This window comes from Bombus huntii, chromosome 14, assembly GCF_024542735.1.
Source record: "Bombus huntii isolate Logan2020A chromosome 14, iyBomHunt1.1, whole genome shotgun sequence".
In the NCBI taxonomy this organism is placed as follows: Eukaryota; Metazoa; Arthropoda; class Insecta; order Hymenoptera; family Apidae; genus Bombus; species Bombus huntii.
In genome coordinates, this window is record NC_066251.1 from 7,486,257 (window position 1) to 7,507,676 (window position 21,420).

The following is a 21,420-nucleotide window of genomic DNA, read 5'->3' on the forward strand; positions in this document are numbered from 1 at the left end:
AAAACGAATCGCAGCAATAAATCAGAGAACTTACGGCATATATACTTGCACGTTATCGTATTTATTATGGCATTTGTACTAATTAATTGGATACGGAATCCGGCCGAATAGGACGCGTAAAAGCGAGCACGACTAGATTTCTTCTAGTAAAATATGAAAATATAATACCACTTTCGTCGTTCTCAGCTTAGTCTTCGAGAATTATCGAGTTTGAAAATTTATCAAGTGCGCTTGAACATGGATAATTCCGGACTAGATAGGACTGAATAACAAACAGAAGGTTATCCCGCGTGTAAAAACAAAACGAGAGTGTAGAATCAAATTTTTCCGTCTAGGGCTTCATTTTCACGCGTGTGGTAAATTTTCAAATTTATTTCCCTCGGAAGCAAAGCGTCTTGCGAAGAAATTTTATTCCGCCACTTTGACTTATTTTCACGCGTAAACTTACTGTCGATTATCTAGTTCTACCCAGTCTCCAAGCCGCGAATGAAAACGTGTTATTCCATATTTGTTTTCTTACTTTTCCACAAGGAATCACACCGCGACCGCTCTTACACGTTTTATTCGGCCGGGCACTGTATGGAACTTCGTAGGCTCGTTTAATTTTAGTGATTTAGTAATCACGTTTCACGTGACTACAAAAATTTAATGACGTGCGAGTGAAACGCAGAAGCTGATAAAAACGGCAGATGCTTTTTTCGTAGCCATTGGACATAATTTTCACTTTGGAAGAACAGCAGCTTTTAAACGAAGACGCATACGTATTCTACATATGTATGTAAGAAATAGACGATACGATGCGTTTATTGGAATTTAACGAGCAGTTTAGTCGCTGAAAACACGTCTCTTCACGCTGACATCGCTTTATTCATCTTGCTTCACCCTGTTATTCAAATAGTTTTCCATCATTACCATAGGGCGGCTCGTTATGGACATGTATAATTACACTTGGTAATAATAACAGCGTATTGATACGTCGTGCGTATTCTCGTTTCGTATTGCGCCTGATCGTTTCATCAATCCTGTTTATCGTTACGTTAATACGCTCCCAAGGATACAAACGTGTCAAGCTGGTTGGTTTTTCCTATTATTTATTATACTGTTAAATCTTCTTTTTCTGCGTGATCGACGCATTGACTTCTAGACATTTCGATGGAAAATCTTTGATAATAGTCGAGGGAAGTTTCCATTAAAAATTTGTCTTTCTTCGATCTTCCATCGCGTTCGTGTTTTTTAAACGTAGACAATCCAACTTCGTTAGGTTCCATGCGGTTAGGTTAAAATTGGAATGGAAAATTAGGACTAAGCTCGATATCGTCGAGGTAGAATTATGATTGACATTAAAAGAGAGTCAGAAAGTCTGTGGTAAAATATTAGGTCATCCTGTGAGTGACGCAGTCATTAATTTTCATATACTTTCATATACAGATGGAAATAAAAAGTTACCCGTTGACAATCGATTTTTAGAATTCATTACTTTTCCTATTAAGTTTTGGAAGTTTCTCCAATTTTCCGTTACTCCGATAGTAACAACTCTTGTTGTTTTAAATTGGTCCTTTAAAAAAAGCACATTGTGGGATGACTCGATGCATGCGATCACAGAAAGATAACGAGAAAATGGCAACTTTGATTTATTTTCATCTCGGTTCGCTGAAAGAAAATTTTCCTTCTCATCCGTATCGTGACTTATCAGAGTTTCGCAAGATATAAAACGGTTTAAGAATTTTCCAATTTCGAGAAAAATTATTTCCATCGTATCGCTTAGAGATTTTGGAATATTCGTTAACGTTCATAGAAAATTTTCCAATTTTCCTCTCCTATTATTTTCGATAAGAGTTTGTTTCGTAAGAGTAATTTTCGTATTTAATAAGAGTCTAATAAACGAGAACTAGAAGAATTTCTCGAGAGTAAAGACGTGGCGTATCGATGTTGGAAATATGATTTCGAAGATAGAGGAATCAGACGAAAAAGGAAAAGCAGAATGCTTCGGAAAGCGAGAGGCACGAGGACTGACAGAATCCTCCGTACACCTATATACACGAGTTTAAATCTCCTTTGTCAGCCAGAAGTCAAAGGTTGATCTCCGGAGAAATTCAAGGAAGAGCTGACTTCGAATTTACACCGCCCCTCGGTATTCCAAGATAATAGAAATTTATCGACGTACAGAATATATAGGAAAAAGTTCAGCAACATAGTCTTTCATAGTTCTTCAGCTTTTGTATCGTACGACATCTACGAGCTTGAAACTGTTTCACGTACCAGAAATACGATTATTCGGCTTAAGGATACGACAAACGTATTGTGCATAGTTTACGAAAAACTAAACTGTGAGGATGATTAAAATTAACATTAATTAGTTTGACTTGTGGGTACATCAGATAAAAATAACGAATCGAATTTTATGGCAAATTTGTTCAATTTTCTATATTAATATCCTTCTATTTTAAATTAAGATTTATGGTCGTGTTGACTATTAATGTCATGGATGACTTGGCACAATTATATTCATCTTCGTTATAGTACATGCAGAAATTGGAAAATTTGTTTACCTGTCTGATTTTGCGTGGTACATATAATGAAATTACACATGATAAATGCGTATAATATAATACATACATATATACAGTGACACGCTGAAAGTCATAAGTTTCAAAAAAGTTATTCCCTTTTGAAGATCGTTCGAACACTTTTCTTCCATCTCGTTTCTGTAGTTGAGCATAAATTTTGATTTTTCTGAAGGATGCAATTACATTGCGACGTTAATATTTCCACGTGAGTTCGTGATTTCTTTTATATCGCCACGTTAATGTTCGATTTAGTGCAAAGTTCTTATTGGAAAGCTCGTCGTATAAATCTTACAACGTAGCTAAAACGTCATACTTTTGTAGGAGGTGCGAATGTGAATAGAATAGTAGGATTAACGAAACATTTGGTTTGGCTTTAATTCAAACTGGACGACTGGTACTATCTTAATTTCATTCATTAAACGAAAGACGTCACATCGGTTGCCAAGTGTTCGTCCCTGAGAAATGAATTTATTTCTCTTTCTAACAGCCAATTCGGATAATGTGATTTACTCTTGGCAGAGTTTGGAGAAGATATCGAAATTAATCTTGATCTTGAATCGTTTGGTAAAGCGAAGAAGCATGTTAAGGACAAAATTTCCTTCCGACTATTGAAGATCCTTTCATGAACTGTATTAGATTTGGAGTAAGTTTAAGGTTTGTACAAACTACGAACAGCTACTACGAACCTTGATGATCAATTCTTAGGTCAATTCTCAAGCATTCGTTTTATAATAACAATTTTTCCATTTTTATCATCAATTTTTCTACGCTTTCGATCTTCTGTGATTCAGGATCCGCGACTTTTGAAAATCATAGATAAACGCATAGATATCGCCACGTTATAAAATTCGAAGAGTTGGATTTTCAAATTATCTCACAAGCGCCCTAATTTTTACTCTTGACTTTCCCCAACTTTCAGCTTACAACATTCGAAGCATCTAAATTTCTTAGCACGACAAACCGTGGAATTTCAAAGATTTCTCGGCAAACTTCATCGAAGCGATCACCGAAAAACAACGCCAATTATCGAAATCCAAGTTTTCCAAGCTTTTCGCTCCCAATATGTATGCATTCCAATTAAAAAAAAAAAAAAAAAAAAAAAAAAAATGAAAAAAACAAGCGAAACGATCAGAAAGGGTTTGAACGCACAACTTTACGTAACATGGGAGATTACGACGCGTCACAATGGACACGACCGACTTTCGATAATTGATCCCCTCGATCCATCTGAATAATCACGATCGTACAAAGGAAAACCGCGTTATCATCTGCTCGAATCGCGTTCCCTTCTAACAAATCCCTCCCCCACTTTTCTCGATATCTCTAGCAATTACCATTTCTCGCTACTCTAACCGATTACACAATCGATCGAGGAGAACAAAACTATTTTCGCGACAACCGGGGTTGAAACGCTTATATAATAAAATTACTATTCATCTTTGTCGTTCACACGATTTTTCCATTCTTTGCATTTGTTTCTCCTTTTCTTTTTTTCCCCCATTCGTTGAACGGTGATTGATTATAATTATAAGCCTCTGTCTATGTACATGAACGAGCTAACGAGCTTACCTCGGGAGTGCATAACGAGCCAGTCCCATCGCCATTATCGCGATTTACTCGGAAAAATTCATCGATTGTCCCGTACGCGTGTGTTTCGTCTAACGAACCGTTCTCGTTTTCTCGACCTTTGACCAGAACAGAAAATCACGTTTCTCGCCTTCAACGGCCCTCCTTCTTCTTCGTCCTTCCGTTCGTTAGCTCTGATTAGGTTAAATATATAGGACGATAAGTATGCCAATTATACCGCTAATGGACGATTCTTCCTTGTGGCTCTTCGTTATGCAGATGAATCGGAGAGAATTCGATGGACGGGTGGAAATTTTAAGAATGGATAAGGGTCGAGGGATGCTGGACGACGAAGATCTGATCGAGGATTGACAAGAAGATGGGATTAATCGCGTCCTGGTGTGTGACATAGTTTCGATTTTTCAAATTGACGGCTTGGAAGATTCAAGGCAGGCGAAGTATTTCTAACTATAATTTATTTTCATAGAAATAGATTTTTAATCGCGGTATAGTTGAGATTTTCCGTAGTTGTAGAATCTATATGGGATAATAGCATAGAAGAAAGCTCATGGAGATTATTAACGCGCTGTACGAGGATCTTTTTTCGCTAATTACTCGCACGAGCCTCGTCAATTTGATGTAACACCTGAGGGTGTTCACGCTATTACTTATTATTATAGCGTTCTTCCAGTAAACGATAATTGTGAGGAGAAAATTAAAGAGGAGAAAGACGAATGGTTCAGAGTGATTTTTTTTTATGGAAACCTTCCTTTCCTTTTTGCATACATCGAATTTTCTCGTTGTTTTCAAATACCAAATATCAAATTTTCAAATATCAGAAGTATTAGGATAACAGGGTCGAAAACTGATTGCTAGTTTCAAAGATATTGTAACTTGAATTTTGCAAAATAATAAATTAATGTTAAACTAATCACTTTTCGACCGTGTTACTTTAATAATCTGGTATCCTGTTTCGTAGAATGACGAGAGGATTCGATGCATGGGAAGGAAAAGGAAGGTTTCCATTAAAAAAAAAAAAAGTGTAACTGCAAGAGATGATGTCATTCTGTCATTTGTAGAAAGATCGATCCGGAACTTTGTGACTCTTATCTTTTCTGATATGGAACATATACATTTAGTATAGTTTAATGGCAAGACATGCGACAGAAAGGTGTGACAATGTTTGTTACATAAAGGGCCCTGTTTATCAATTTAACATTATTCTTATCGAGTCTATCGATAGCTAGTATATCGCTTTGTAATTACGCCTGCACGATAATTATACATTCATTGTACAACTTCTTGAGAATGCAGCTAGACGTGTATTGCTTCGAGTATCAACATTTGGTGTGAATATGAAGAAGGGAGGAAGAGACGTTTGTGCCTTCTCTTCGTGCTTCTTCTCGCTGCGAGACAAAGCTGAGATCATCAAGATGGAAGCAATGCGAGGTCGAAAACGTGTGAATGAAATCCGTGAAGGAGAACTAACGCAAATGCGTGTGAACGACGAAGAGGAAAATGAATTATTTATCTCTTCATTTGTTCATATCGATCTTCTCATTGTGTCAATTCGATGCGCGAGAGACACAGTTGCGAAAATGAGCGACTGAGAATTAAAATACCTACACACGCGAACCAAATAAACATTCTGCGTTGTCATCCAATTTCGACTCACAACTGCCTTCCTTGTCAGTTCGCTTCTCTTGCCAATATTCGTAAGCTGCCTCTGTCTTTGATCAAGTATCGTTGAATTGATCGAAGTTGAATTAATCGAAGAACAATTTATAGATGATGATCGAATTAGTCGATAATGCTAAGACTCCAAACTAATAAAGAAACTGACCGAATAATTTACTTTTAATGTCACGCAAACCTTCTTCGTAAATGAATATAAAAAGTGACGGCGAGAAAAGAACACGCTTAACGGCACGTTACTAAAACGATCATATTCACGCAAATGATAATTGCTCGCGGACGACGTTGTAATTAGTAGTTTTAAACTTCATCGCAGCATTACGGCACTTCTTTGCAAACATACGATCACGTTCCATACTAAGCACATGTTTCATATACTACCTTCATTCCTCCATCTCAAATGCAAAATATTAAACTATGTTATCCGCATAGTGTTCGAGAGAAAAATGGTCGAGACAACGTATGGTCCCATTTATTATATGCCATTCAAAGTGGTTTCCCTATAAAGACAGTGTATTTTCGAAATCTTTTTTCTACCTGTAGCACATTTTTTGTAAACTCCACACGATTAAAATACGCTTATTCGAAACGTTCTTTGTCACATTTGGCCGCAAACGGCAGAGAACTAGCGAGTCGCGTTACGTGGGACACCCTGTATACGCGATATGACCTTATTTTCGAGTTATAGCTTATTTTGTGTTGCAGCAATCTTTTGTGTAGATAAGACCAAGAATTGGAATGTTGGTGTATACTGCTTTTGCTGCGTGGTTTGAGTGTCGTGCAAGCGCCGCGTTATGAATGGAGCAGTCAGTGTAAGGCTGCGTGCACACAGGCGGCCGTCTTTCTTTCTTCCTTTTCCTATCAAGAAGAAACAAAAACAGACATACAGATCACGGCGATATCGCACGGTAAAACGTCGCCCGTCGAGTTCCCGCGTAAAAGCCTCGCACGTCCGGTGCAGCAAGATTATTCCGAATTTATGGTAGTGGCGTCGTGAAAATGAGTTATTCACAGAAATTGCGAAACGTCTGACACGCGTCTTACGTATGGATTGCCGTAAGAACTAGGTATCTGTATAATATACGGTGAACGGTTTCTGAAATGCCATTTGCCCGAGAGGGAAATGTTTCGAAGAAACAACGCGAAAGAAGCTGCAACTCGAAAACCAAGTCGTATCTGCTGTACGTTTATGCAAGTTTTTCTTCTTCGTTTACCCCGTACCTTCGATTCGCATAGTCTGAAACAGCCTGTATAATTTATATCAGAAATTCTATAGATTTCAACAAAACTCGGGAGCGAATGGAAAAAGCTTGCTCTGGCTGGTCATTTAAATGGAAGAAAAATTCATTTGAAAGATCGTGCGTACAAGTAGATGATTCGTTTTCAAGGATACAAAGCAATTCCGAAGCTCCGCGATTTCTACCGCTTTTTACATCAGAAACGTGTGTAATTATCAGAGACGAGGAAAGAGTAATTACGCTCAACGTTCGCATTTAATTGGTTGACTTTGCGTTGGCGAAATAAGAGGCACGAACTTTGCCAACAAAAAGAAAAACGTGTCACTTTTAGAAACTAATTGGACCGAGGAAAGAAGTTTGCTGCTTTCTGAGAAAACGTGCGATATCCTTCAATATTAACTTGTAATTATCGCCGAGCTTCTGACTCGTAAGAGGCTAAACAAGGGAAGATCATCTGTTCTTCTTCCATGTTATATTTATAACAGTAGCATAATTTATGTCTTTAGCGACCGTTTTTAAGGCTAGATTTAAATAGAGCATTCTTAATAGAGATAATAAAGAAAAGGAACTCTGGTATTTCTAATGTTACGTAATTAATTAACGTAGATAATTAATATATAAAGCAGTGACGCAAATTGAAATCATTTCAAGTTTCTCGCCTTCAGATGTACATAATACTATTGAAATTTCGTAATTATCTTCGAATTTTGTTTTCTCAATCCTCGAAGATCGAGGCTTCACGCACAGTGAAACACATTTTCATCCTGGTTCGATCCTTGGACGCGATCTCAGCTCGTTGTCTCGTTAACGTGCATTCCGTGATCACAACATATGCTCTGTACACGTCGTTTCTTTAATTGTCAGGTGTCGGTAAAACATACAGGCTCCTCCGCGCAATTTATAACATAAACGCTTTATGACGGTAGCAACATCTGCTCGTCAGCTGTGAAGTTATCAATTCTCGAGTCTCTATGGTGAAGAAAAGTCGTAACCCCTTTGTCCATAGGATATAACGACTATAAGGAAAGAACACGATAAGTCACATTTGCTGTCTTTTTTTCGCAGAAACACCTTTGACATTCAGTTTGCTGTCAGTCGGTAATAAAAATGTTACCAAAATTGTTCTTTCATTTTAGACATAAATATGTATGTATTTTTTCAACTTTCAGTGTGTTCAAAATTTTGCTGTTTAGTTTTCACGTTGCTTGCCTTATATTATACATTTGGCTTTTACAGAAGTATACGTATTTTTACACTGTATGTATTTTGCCATTCCATTCGAATTGTTTTATTTCATTTGAATTTGAATTTAATATTGATAATTATGTAAAATACCGTGCGTTTTTCATTTCCTTTAAAATTGTCACCGTATTGCTCTATATTAATAACTATACACATGACTTCCGCAAAACTGATAATATTTTTTCATTGCTTTAAAATATTGCTTAATAATTACATCTTTGGTTCCTATAAAACTTGTTCAATTTATCAGTATCACCTGTTCTTAGAAAATCTCCGAACCCAACAGCTCGTTTTCATTTTCAGTTATTTCTATTCGATCACAGAGTGGTATTAGAGTAAAAAAATCGATAAGAACGTGCTCGTCATGTTCTTATCATGCGATCTTCATATACGAAGCGCCGTTCTTAATAGATTTCGTTGATCAGCAGGTTTGGACAAGGTCAGTAAAGTGGCGTTAATGTATTTTAGAAGAAAAATAGAAACAAACAAGGGGAAATATCGTTGGACGTTACGAATATCGTTTGGTTACGGGCATTGTGATACTATTTTTAAGCGCATATCGAATGTTCCACTTTCGGACGAGCACATAATAAATTGCTTTCTCTTTTGTCCGCCACGATATTTTTGGATCTTGTCAATGCAATCGTGGGTTTTGCCGATTAAATAAGTCGCGAAACGTCACTTTTCAAAACTAAATATAATTGCTCGATTCTATTCTTCGTTTTTTCCCTTACTTCCTGTGTGTGGCTCGATTATAAAAATTATTTATGTTCGTATAATTATTATTATATTCGTGTAAAAATTATTATTGTTCGTATAAAAATTGCAGACGATGAGGATTTTACGAGTTGATAATTTCTCTTCTTATTAAGTCATTAGCGTTTGGATTTTATATTTCTACGTTATCAGGACTTTACTATTTATCATTCTTACGTTAATATAATTATTGTAATAGCAATTTTCCGTATCTAAGACACGAATATTTAACGTTCTTCTTTCTACATGACTCGTATTATAATTCTCTGTTTCTAACGTACAATTTCGAGTATTTTAATTCTCTATACGCAGTGCCATATTTGTAAGCTACCAAAGTTTCCACTTTTAATTCTTAAATCCCTGGTATATAACAAATGAACAAAAGAAACGTTCGTATCTTTGAAATATTAGTTAGATCAACTTTCATTATATAAATTATTTTTAATATTAATAGCAACAAATATTATTCAATATAAATAGCAACGTTAGATCCATAATCAATCCAAGTGTTACAAACGAATTAAACTTTGAAAAATTAGTTGAATTAACTTCAGTTATATGAATCGTTTTTTAACATCAATAGTAATAAACATTATTTAATAACACATTTAATAAACACCAAAATTAAATCCATAGACTGTTACAAACGAATAGAGAATGCATGGACAACTTTCAAAAAAAATTATATAGATCAATTTCAGCCATATGAATCATTTTTTACTATTGACAGCAATAAACGGATTCGTATGAAACCTAAAGCTATTCAGTTATTTTTACCATTGATTCGATTATATTCAACATATCTCACTGAAGCAAAACAAAAAAAAAAAGAAAAAGAAACAAAAAAGGAATCAGAATCAAAGATATTACCATAATTGTCGGTATTACCATGATTTCACGGGAGTAGAATTTCACATTTGTCAGAGTAGAGTTAGCCTTGGAAGATCCAGGGGCCAGACATGTGAAAACGAGAACTTTCGGCAATGGACTTTCTCCTCCTAGTGAAATGTGCCTTGGCCGTTTCTCCTACCGCGGCTCCGGAATCGGTTCGCCACTCCATTCGCCCTCTTTCTTGTTTTTCTCACTTGGGAAGGGCCGTTCCCAAAATTTTGTCAGTAACTCGGCCACGAAAAGCAGCACGCTTGGCCGAAATGGGACCGCTTTCTTCCGGACACCCGTTAGACGAGTTCCACATTCTTATTTTTTTTTTTTTCTTTCGCGCTCACGTTAGCCACTCCCGGTGATCAAACCTCGATTGAATAAATCTGCTCGCATACTTTCTTCCCTATTATTTTAATCCTCTTTTTCGGATTCTTTCTCCTCTCTGATTTCTGTAAGAAAATTTTAAGGTGGTGCTTGTTTGAAAAACACGTGTCGATCAGATTTCGAATCTTGGAAATGTAGAGGATTGGATGAGACGTTGGGAGCTTTTAATTAATAAAGTATTTTTTGTAGGATGTAGTAACGTAGTTTTGAAAAATTTTCTTTTAGAATTTTTTTTAGAAATTTATCGATAATCAAGGTGACTAGTTTTTAGAAATCGATTGTAAAATATTTACCCTGATTACTCTGATTTTTATGCAGCTTATTATATCAATTTCGACACTTTGCTGGAAAAAGATTTTCCGAAATTACATAATCTACAAATTAAATATATCTAATACACACTAACGTAAAACATCTTCATTTGCTTTAAATCTACTTTGAATTCTCCAACAAAGATCAAGGAAAGTGTTTAATACGTAGTTTCAAAGAACTATAGTAAGTAAAGATCATAACAACGAAATTCCATCGGAAACCGAGAAATATCTCTAAAATCACGAAGCGTAACCAGAAATTCTAACAACACGATTTCTCTATCCATGATTTACAATCACAACAAGTGTTTTATCCATCGGTATAAATCGTTCTATTATCGTGGAATTGAAAAAAAGCTGGCCTAATTCACGAAGCATCCCTGATTCCCGGGTTGCTTACGAAATATGAAGAACGTGTTGCGGTAAATCAGTCGGAACGTCTCACCTCTTTTCTCTTTCGCTCGTGATACACCAGGAGTGAAAGGAAGCGGCAGGATCAACAGGTTGTCTCGATTCCCATTTCGTGTAGCATCGTTAGACCGTAGCAACAGTTTAACCTTTAGCCGGGAAACGAAAGCGTCTTTGCCCGCATCGAGATCTCCGGCCTCGTTCGAAAAAACCAGACATCTTGTTATACTAGTTTTCATCGTTTCTGACGTCGTAGTATTGGCACAAAGTAGAGTACGAATTGATACAATAATACTTCAAAGATTCATGTAGGTACGTTTATATATTTCTTTTGGTAAGAACAGAATCATAGTTGAGTTTATGATTGACGGAAGAAATATAGAGAGGATTTTTTGAGTAAACTGTTGTGAGTCAATATAACTTGATACAGATTTAACATAGTAATAGCAAAAATGTATTAAGAGTCAATATATTTGATATAAATTCAATATATTATACTTGCTTCAGATAGATAGAGATAGAAACCATAGTTGATTTTTATAATTAATAGAAAAAATGTAGGGAGATTTCTGGCTAAAGTGTTAAGATTCAATGTGCTTGATATAAATTTGATATAGTAATAGTGAAGTATTGAGATTCAATATATGTACTTTGATAGGGATACAATTTTAAAATAAAGTATGGCAGCGATATTAATTTATGCATTGCAATTTTATAATTTCATATTCTTTAATATAGTCTAAACAAAATATCAAAACTGTGGTATATATTTCCTCGATCCTAAATTAATGATTAGACTGCGGATTCTTATGCAAATTTATATTTTTATAAATATGATCAACATACTGGAATCTAAGTAGAAAATTGTTTTACCTACTAAATATTATAGAAAATACTATGCTATCGGTATTTTATATATTTTTGCACGTTACCTGCATCTTGCGCATTTTTGCGACTTCAAATTTCTCATGAATGCACAAAAATCTGCACTCTACACAAATAATACTTAGACTTGACCTACGCTACATTTTTATTTTTCTCTCTTTTGAAGCTCTTCGCTATCAATTCAGTATTGAGAATTCTAAGTAGGCTTGTTAACGTTAATTAGCGGCGCAAAGGCAACTTAGATGCTTATTAGACTAGATTATTATCATAGTGTATAGCTATTGCAGTATACATGCACACACATGTACATATAATGTATGTAAATAATAGGCAAAATATAAGTAGTTAGATCTGGTAAACAGATTTCGGTAATTCGACTAGGATAGGCCTGAGTCTAGTACTTTAAACTCGATAAGATTTCCAATAAAAATTTGCACAAACAATATTGAAAAAAATTTGCGAATATCCTCGCAAATTTCCCTACTTATGTTCGACCTCGACGAGTGAACAAGGAAAGAAGACTAATATTTTCGGGATCCATTCATTGTGAAACACGTTACCTCACCTCGACACTCGCTCGTTCTCCCATTATCGTAATCCAATTAGGTCGATGACACAGCAGAAGTCGATTCATCGTGGCAAAACAAGCATTCCAACTAAAAAAGGTATATCATCTGTTGGCTGACAAAAGGGAGGATGTACAAAGAACAGGGAGGAGGATATACTTTTGTTGGTCGGAGAACACGAAGGCGACGGCGATGAAAATAAAAAAAGGGGGAAGGAGAAGGATGAGTAGAAAGGATGAAAGAAGGAAGAATGGACGAATGTAAGGAGGAAGAGACGACAACGAAACGGAGGAGGAGAAAGGAATCCTTCCGTGACCCGCACGAGGACTGCTGGCTCCTCGTGGTTTCCGCGTTCGCACAACAGGCATCGCGTTTTACGGGTACGGGACCGGTTCACCGGTGATTCAGAGCTTTATGCCGGTTCCAGCAGAATTAACGTCGGCATCTTCCCTCCACCGTTGCTTTTTTTCCCTTTCTCCAGCGAGGGAGCGACGAAGAGAAAGGTCGTCGATGCGAACGAAAACGAAATGGGAACTCTTCCAAGTTGTCCGGTGAAGTAAGAGCCATCGTTTTCTTCCAGCCGTATTCGACAACACCAAGATGTTGCTCATTTTCTTTGATTTTCTCGTTTTTCTGTCACGATGATGAAGCGTTTAATGGAGAGTAGACGTTGTAACAGCTTGCTTTAGGAATATGACAATATGATATATGCTTTAGGATTTGGTCGGTATCTACGTTCTTTTTTTCAAACTTGGATATTTAGGGTTATTTAGGAAGGTAAAATATCGTTTTAAAGAGTATTGAAGTATTTTTAATATCTACGGTAAAACTAAACACGAGGCTGATCCACAGCTAACGAAGCGACAGAAAGTAAATGGTAAACAGTTGAAAAAGAAGTTTAATTCGATGTCTATTAATAAGATATTCTAATAAAAGAAAAGGTTATGAAACTAGTAACGTTAAAAAAGTTCGACTTGTGGTTTGGCTTTGGGTTACATTAAACTGTAATAGACGAATCACGAAATAAAAGTGACGAAATTTAATACGGTTTATGCCATATTTTCTAAATTGAAATAAAAGTATTTATCATTGTTTGAAAAACGTCGAAGATACCGACTAAATTGTAAAGTATTGCAGGTGTTGAATAATTGAAAGATCTGTTAGTCATTCATGCTCTATATTTGTTTTAAATACTTGCAGATTTCTCATACAAGGTATGTGTCATATATGCATAAATATCTTTTAAAATCAGCGTGGCATAGATACTTCGAGAACACCCGCTGTTTCGTTGGTTTTCTTTGATTTTTCCTCTTGAGATGGTAAATAGTGTATTCATTAGGAATGACAAAACACAGTAGTAACACGTGTGTTGCGCATAAACATTTTGTATAATCAGTGTAACATAATTGCACGTATAAAAGGTAAGAAGGGGTAGTAATACTTAGTAATATTAAAACACTGAGCACCATCAGCATTCGAGGATTTTTAAATATACCTGATTCGTGATTCTAATTCGTGATTCTGATTCGTGATCGTATCACTTGGACAGAAGCGATATTTTAAAGAATTCTCACATGTTCGTGGAAGATTCATTTGTAGATACGTGTAAATTCTTCCAATCAATGTGAGGGAATTCTACATTACGAGGATGAATGAAAAGATGCGATTTGCTAAGATAAGGGGAAATTCCCAAGTGACGTGATAAATTACAGAATTAGCTCCACATTAAATGCGTTAATTGCATTGAATTATAATACATATGAATTATTATAATGTTCAGTTTGAAAATTCATAGACAGGGAAACGCAATTTTGAAAGTTTCCGAATCGGCCGTAAATCTTTTTTATCGGTCATAAATTAACAATTGAAATTAGAAATCGAAATTAGGGATTGGAACTAAATATCGGAATTAGAAATTGAGACTAGAAATTGAAATTAAAAATTGAAATTAGAAATCGAAAATAGTCGCCGGTACTCGAGACGATCTAAGGAACACGCGAATAGAAGGAGGCGACAGTGTGGTGCGTGGCCGTTAGAATCTTTCTTCGGCGAGGAAACTCTCTCTGTTCCCCACCTTGGAACCACCATGAAACAGGCCTGTCCCCTCTCGAACGCCACGGCGTCGCGGTATTTCGCCACTTTCGATTTTACACGGCGAGTACGGCCGCTCCGTTACTGTTAATTTCATGGATCGGTCACGATCGAAACCACGCACCAGGAAGTGGGTCGGGCCCGACATAGAAAACGGGGACAGCATCAACTGTCCTCTTCGTCCGAAGCGTCGTTTGTTCTAGTTTTCCCTTTTTTCTAATTCGTCACGCCATCGAAACGGAAAGTCGTCTGTGGTAGCCTTCCGATAATTCTATGAGACACGAATCTGGAAAAAAGTATTTACAATAGTTGAAGAAAGTATTTGAACGTTTATCAAAAAACTCTTCGATGTATATATCGTGTATGTATTATATTAAAAATATTTTGAAATTTCATTAGCGCCGTGTCATGATCATATTGGTGAAATTTGAAAGCGTCTTAAAAATGTAAAAAAATGTATACACAAAAGTGTATTTGGTAAAGAATTAAGAATTATTAAACATATAATCAGCGCTAAATAAGATATTTAGCCTGAATATCGAGGCTTATTAATTGCAACTTCTATGTACATTTTTAGATTTGTTTCAGACTTCATCAATGTAACGATGGCAAATGAATTTCAAAATCTGGAGGTATAACACGCGTATAATGTGTTCATGAAAGGTTTGTACAGGTGCTCGAATACTTTCGCGACTTATTACGTGTTGTAATCCTGATTTTCGAGCACGGATCTTGTTTGATCCTACCGCCGCCAGTTCTTACCAGTAGAAAGTTCCGAACTGTGGTCAGACACCTTCGGTAAGAAGCTAGAGGAATCGATCTGCCATTTTTTCTTCGATTGTAATGGTTTTTGCGTTAGAATTAGCAGAACGAGGAGTCTGAGATCTCTCGTTGTTGCTATTTCTGTTTCATAAATTTAACTTTATCCACTTTTACAATTATTTATATACTGTGATTTTAACGTTGAAGATTTCTAGGTTTAGTAATATCCGCAACTACCCAGCGACATTGCTTGGTAATATAACGAAATGTACATGGTTTAATCGAATAATTTTCGCGAGGAAATATCCGAAAATAATTGGACCCCGAAAAATAAACAAATCCATCTTTAACCTACCATTCTCGCAACGTCAGAAACAGAAAAATAGGAAACACAAAAGACTTCATCAACGTCATAACGGAACTCTGCTGGAAGACTTAGAAACTCCGAACCAACTCAACGTCGCTGTGCTTGCCATTCTAAAACACCCAGAGAGACGACCGCGGCCCGGGGTTTCGCCTCGGAATACGGAAGCCCCGTTTGCTTGGAAGCCCATTGGCTGTCGTTATTCTGCGAGGAAAATCGAGAAAACCACTGGCGGAGAACGCGCAAAGAAACAACCAGTCGTAGAACCTCCCTCGAAAGACCGCGACCTAACCTACACCGTGCGAGAAACTACCCTTACAGGCTTTCATATTCGCTTCACAAAACAATTCTCCTATAACCTAGCAAACTCTGCGCGTATAAGAAAGAACAAGGACGAAGAGGGACAAAGATGGATAGAGTAGGAAGTGGCAGAATCTTGCGCGTAACACTCGAGTAGGGGGAGAGAGAGAGAGAGAGAGAGAGAGAAAGAGAGATAGCGTGGAGAGCGTGTGTGGTGGGAGGTGAGGGCGGGTAAAAGCGGATGTTTGGTGAACGCGAAGAAGACGACGGGTACGAACGGGTTGTGGAGGAGGGTACGGACGTACGCGCGTGTGTGCTCGCGAGAGAGAAACGTCGCGTGGTCTCTTGGTAGGGAAGCTTGGATGTATCGAGAGAGGGAGTGACACGGAGAGAAGGGAGAGAGAGAGAGAGAGAAAGAGAGAGATAGAGAGAGAAAGGAATACAGATAGCGCGGAACGTAGGAACGTTGGCGAGTGGCAGTGTCTTTCCGGACGCCGCAGCTTCGAGTCACGCACGCACGGTTTCTCCCTCTCTCTCTCCCTCTCTTTTTCTCTTTCTCTCTCTCTCTCTCTCTCTTTTTTTATTCGTTCCTGTCTACCTGTCCGTCTATCTATCCACCTATCTGTCCCTCCCTGCCCCGTTCAACATTTTACCCCCTCTCCATCATCTTTTGTATACATACATGCGCGTATGCTCTTTCTCCCTCTTGGTTAACGTTACCCTCTCCCTTCCTCCTGAGAAACTCTGTCCATCCCTCTTCACGGTCTCAGCGAGTCTGTCTTGCTCTCTCTGATTTCCCTTGGCGGCTCCACTCTGCCCTTCCTCGTGCTGTCTCTCCCGGTCGGAACTTCGCTTCTCAGGACGACGTCGAGGCGCGTGATCGTCTCTCCCCCACCGTTAGGAACGCGGCCAGCGAGCCAATCGGAGCTACGCTTCCGGCTACGGTGACGGCCCAATGGGCGAACACCGGCCACGGATAGACGCTGACGATCGCTGATTTTGACAGTCGACACACGACGACGATAGTAGTACACCGTGCCCGTGGCTGGCCGCTGCCTTCTCTCCTTCCCGGCCGAGAACCGAATCTGCTCTTCCTCCGGGAGGTCCTTCCGCGGCCCAACGGATCAGCGGTACGTTTCAGTTCTCCGACGAGGTTCAGTGTGTTCGAGGCGCGTACCTCGGGACTCGCGCGCTCTGCGTCTCGAATACCGGTTCATCGGCGAGCGACAGAAATCCTGCCATCGGTGTGTTGATTTTGAACCAACGAACTGTTGATGTTGATTTTGGACGATGATCTTCCGCACATGAATTCGGTGAACGGTCGAGGACACCGTTGCAAGAGGGGAGAGATAGGAAGAAGGAAAAGTGTGGTCGAATAGAGATCACGTGGCCGAAGTTGAGATCCAAAGATCCCTGGGAAGTTGCAAGATTTTTCATAGCGAAAGACCGTTGTGGCCCTTCGACATCATCGGAGTTGCGATTTTCCTGGTAGTTCTCTTCGGTTCGTCCTCTCTCCGATTCTCTCCCTCTCTTGTCGACGATTCTCGGCCTGGTGACAAGTGTCCGTCCAGTGGCAGCGCAAAAAGACTGCGCGGATGACAGCGAGCGGATAAAATTACGCGCAGATGCTGAGACAAACAGAGACAGTGGCGACCGCGAAGCCTCGGTAGTGTGTCCCTAAGACGATCCTCGTCAGATCTGATAAGTGTTCTCTGCTTATTTTAAACGACTATCACTCTAAATCGAATCGAGCTAGTCGATAGAGGCGAGAAAATCAAATTGTCAAACTTTCTGCTTCGATCGTCAGATCGACCGAGGGAATCGAACTCCGTGAGTGAATTCGGTCGTCGTATAGTAAGAGGAAAAGACTAACTGAGTGACAAGGGAGACAAAGTAAGGGGTGATTTAAATGCTCGCGTGAAAGCAACCGAATGAGCTGCGTTATGGAGTACCAGCAATTGCCGCCACCGCCGGTACCAGGCGTGCTGCACCAAGCGCATCATCAGCAGCATCAGCAACAACCGGTGCAACCGCCCCATCCTCACATCGTGGTCGCGCCTGCGCACCAACAGCAACCCCAACAACCACCACCGCCACCGTTACCGCCCACCTCGCACGGCCATCAGGTGCACGCGCCACTTCCGCCCATCCACGAGGACAGCACCAGCTCGCGTTGGAGCCAGTACCAGCATTTATGGAGGCAGCATCATGTATACGTAAATGGTACGAGGATTCTGTGTTTCGAGGGAGTTGAACAGGTTTTGTCAAGTTTCAGGTTTGGTAGGAGGACGTTTGCTACGATTGTTAGGATTACGAGGTTTCCAGTTTCAGCATTTGAATGAACGACGCTTTTATGTTTACATGACGCGAATTTCTTGATTTATGGGCTTTCCGGATTTGTAAATTTTGATTTCCAGGATTGTAAAATCTTAGGATACAGGTTTCTAGATTACACGATGTTAGTATCGTTAGCTTTCAGATTAGATATCCTCGAAAGTTGATCTTTAAGATCGTTGAGTCTTACGGGGAGACAACGAGAACTGCGTAATGTCGAAAGAGTCGGCCGTTTCGATGCTTTATATGGAAGTTGGTAGAACAACCTGAAATGAATTCGAGCGCGTGACTTTTGTTCTCCAGAAATTAATCGACGAATTGTGTCTTTGGTACGGCAATTTCGTACGTTTTAAATGTTCTTATTGCGATTGCCAGGCACAACATTGAAAAATATGCGGGAGCACTGTAATAAATAAAAATAATCGAGAATTTTTCAAAATAAATTACAAAAATTTCAAAGAATATATAGTAAGAAGATAACAAAGCGTATAACAAGATACGAAAAAATTTTATTAGTTTCTCAAAGTCATGCGCTTAAATCATTTTAGGGCTGTTTTGCCATTAATCTAAACCATCGAATGCACCTGCAGCGAACACATTCGAGAGTAGTTTCTGCTAACTCCTTCTGGTTAGCTTTTCTTACTATATCAGAATTAGAAGATTGTTGACAGGGTGATACAATTTCGAAATCTGCGTGTTTAAGCTTTCAAATTGTAAATATCTTTAGCGTTCGATTTTTAATATCGTGCAATCTTGGTTTGTTAGTTGTTGGAATTGCAAAACCATCGATTTTTTAAATGTTTTTAGTATTCCAGAATCATAAATTTTGACTTATAGGGTTGTAGGTCTTTCGATTCTCGGTATTTTAGTAATCTTGGTTAATTAATCTTAGCGGAATCATAGATTCGCGATCTTTTCATTTATAGAATCGCCAGTGTAGCGGTTCTTAGAGTCGCAAAATCTCAATTTTCCACCTCGTGCATGTATCTATCTTCCCGCGCAGTAGTTCTTAGTTAAAATCCCGTTAAGCAGTATATAAGATCAAGAATCTTCATAAATCTCTCTATAAACTCCTGTAACAAGTCGTAAATCCATATCTTAAAAAATACTCCGCTGCAATTCTACTGCTTTCCAACCAGTCGTATTTTTCAATCGTTAAGAGCATCATACCATCGATATATCGAATCAGTCTGATTTCCAATTCAGAAGAAACTTCGAAGTACGAAATTATCCGGCAACGAGAACAATCTTTCTATTCTTGCATTTTAACTGATAGTTTTTGGATCCTCTCGTAAAATATCGTTCATACGTTTAATATCAAAAACAGGGCTGAAATAATCCTTCTTAAACCGTGAAATTATTCCACGAAATGATAGGATGATTTTAGGCAATTTCCGTGATGCATCACATTTTTAACAAACCCACGATATCAATTCTTATTCTCGATTAAAGGCACATTCCTTTGCTTTTCGTTCTGCTGCACGTTTACGATGGAAATAACTTTATTTATATCGATAATAGCTAGTTGATTAGATGTAGACTGTCTGGCACTGACATGTGCGGCTGCAGATCGTATTGTCGCTGTACGTGTGCGCTGAAAATGGCGATGCTCTGAACACCAGTCTAAAGAAAAGCAATAAAAAAGAAAAGGAAAAAAAAGACAGACGCAAAGATGTAGAGATAGAGAGAGTCACGTAGGTTTCGACACGTGACAAACGTGGAACAGGTTTTCGTCGTTTTTCTCGGCCAACTCTGTTGCAGGAAGAGTCGAGCATCGCCTGTCGAATTACCTTTTGTAGCAAAAATTACTGCATCGTGTGTCTGTATTCGCGTTATCTCGCCATTAAACATGTAACTTAATAAGGTATGAATATTAAAAAGCCACGGTCGCCTTGTTCACGTACAGCAGTTGACAACTTGTCTAAAAAAAAAAAAAAAAGAAGAAAAAAGAAAAACTGGTATAAATCACAGACAAGGATTGACGACGTTTTATAAAAAAAAGGGGGAAAAATGGGAAGGTTTTTTGAAACTAGAAAGAACTTGATTTCTCAACCTTTTATTCACATCACAGTTTCTTCCTGCTTTTTTTTTTAGAATCTTTCTGTGACAGAAAAAGCCGCGTTAAATTAGAACGTGAAAGATCACAGAGTATTTTCAGAGTATCTTCAATTCACAAGCCATTGATCATTTAATATAATCAAGGATATAATGGTGAATCCAAAATGAAGTTTAATTTTGTTAATATCCCTAAAACATTATCATTAGAAGACTTCCTCTTCTTTTTTTAGTAGACAAAACAAATCTATACTCAACCTCCATTTGTTGATTCACCAGGAATACGCGTAACGTAAACGTATAATCGATTCGTACACGTGTTAAAATTGTTCAGCTTGTTTTACAACTGGTTTCGATATCGTAATAAAAGTTGGAAGGAAAGATCGATACACAACGATAGATTCGCCTAGAGGAGGCAGAGTGGGCCATTTGGTTAATTCGAGAACATGAAGTTGATTAGAAAGTCGGAGAAGGATAACGCGAGTCCGCGATAAAAGGAGAGAGTAATCGCGGTATAGAAACGCCCACCTGTTGCTTACACCAGGTTGCCTACATTTTATCCACAATTATCACGACGTGATCTATCAGCTTATTTAGCTTAGATCATTCCTGTAGAAACTTTCTCCTTTACTCTTTTTCCTCAACTTCTTCATATCGCGAATCACGATCTCGCAATATAAATAATTCCAATGTTTTCTCCTCGGCTGATATTTTTATCGACTTATTGTCCGAAAAACCGCGTTTGATTGAAAAACCGCGAGATTGACAGCGTGATATGCGATGTTTAAAATCTTGGAATTTATTTCATTTTGAGTTTCGAAATTCGGTTGAGTTATATCGGCGCTTGGCATTGATAGCGGCGCAACTCGTAAAACTTCAAATTTGCTTTTATCGAATAGAGGCTCTTACATTATGTTTCTATATTTATCATGTGAAACGGTATAATCATAATTCCATCAGTTTTGCGTCAGAGGGCAAAATTATTACTTGTGCCGCAATCAACCTGGCCTTAGC

The 21,420-nt window shown here is 38.2% G+C and overlaps 1 protein-coding gene across 8 annotated transcripts in view; it reads left to right on the forward strand.

Moving 5' to 3' along the window:
- Positions 1-21,420, forward strand: part of LOC126872781 (thyrotroph embryonic factor) — a 97,816-nt gene that overhangs the window by 17,500 nt on the left and 58,896 nt on the right. The window contains exon 1 of one of the 8 annotated variants that reach the window (XM_050632962.1): positions 17,029-18,240. The exons of 6 other annotated variants lie outside the window; for them this stretch is intronic. In XM_050632962.1, the coding sequence (XP_050488919.1) occupies positions 17,949-18,240 (292 nt within the window). In that variant the 5' untranslated portion in view covers positions 17,029-17,948. Of the gene's footprint in view, positions 1-17,028; positions 18,241-21,420 lie in introns of those variants that run through there. One more of the 8 variants, XM_050632963.1, reaches the window with a different exon arrangement.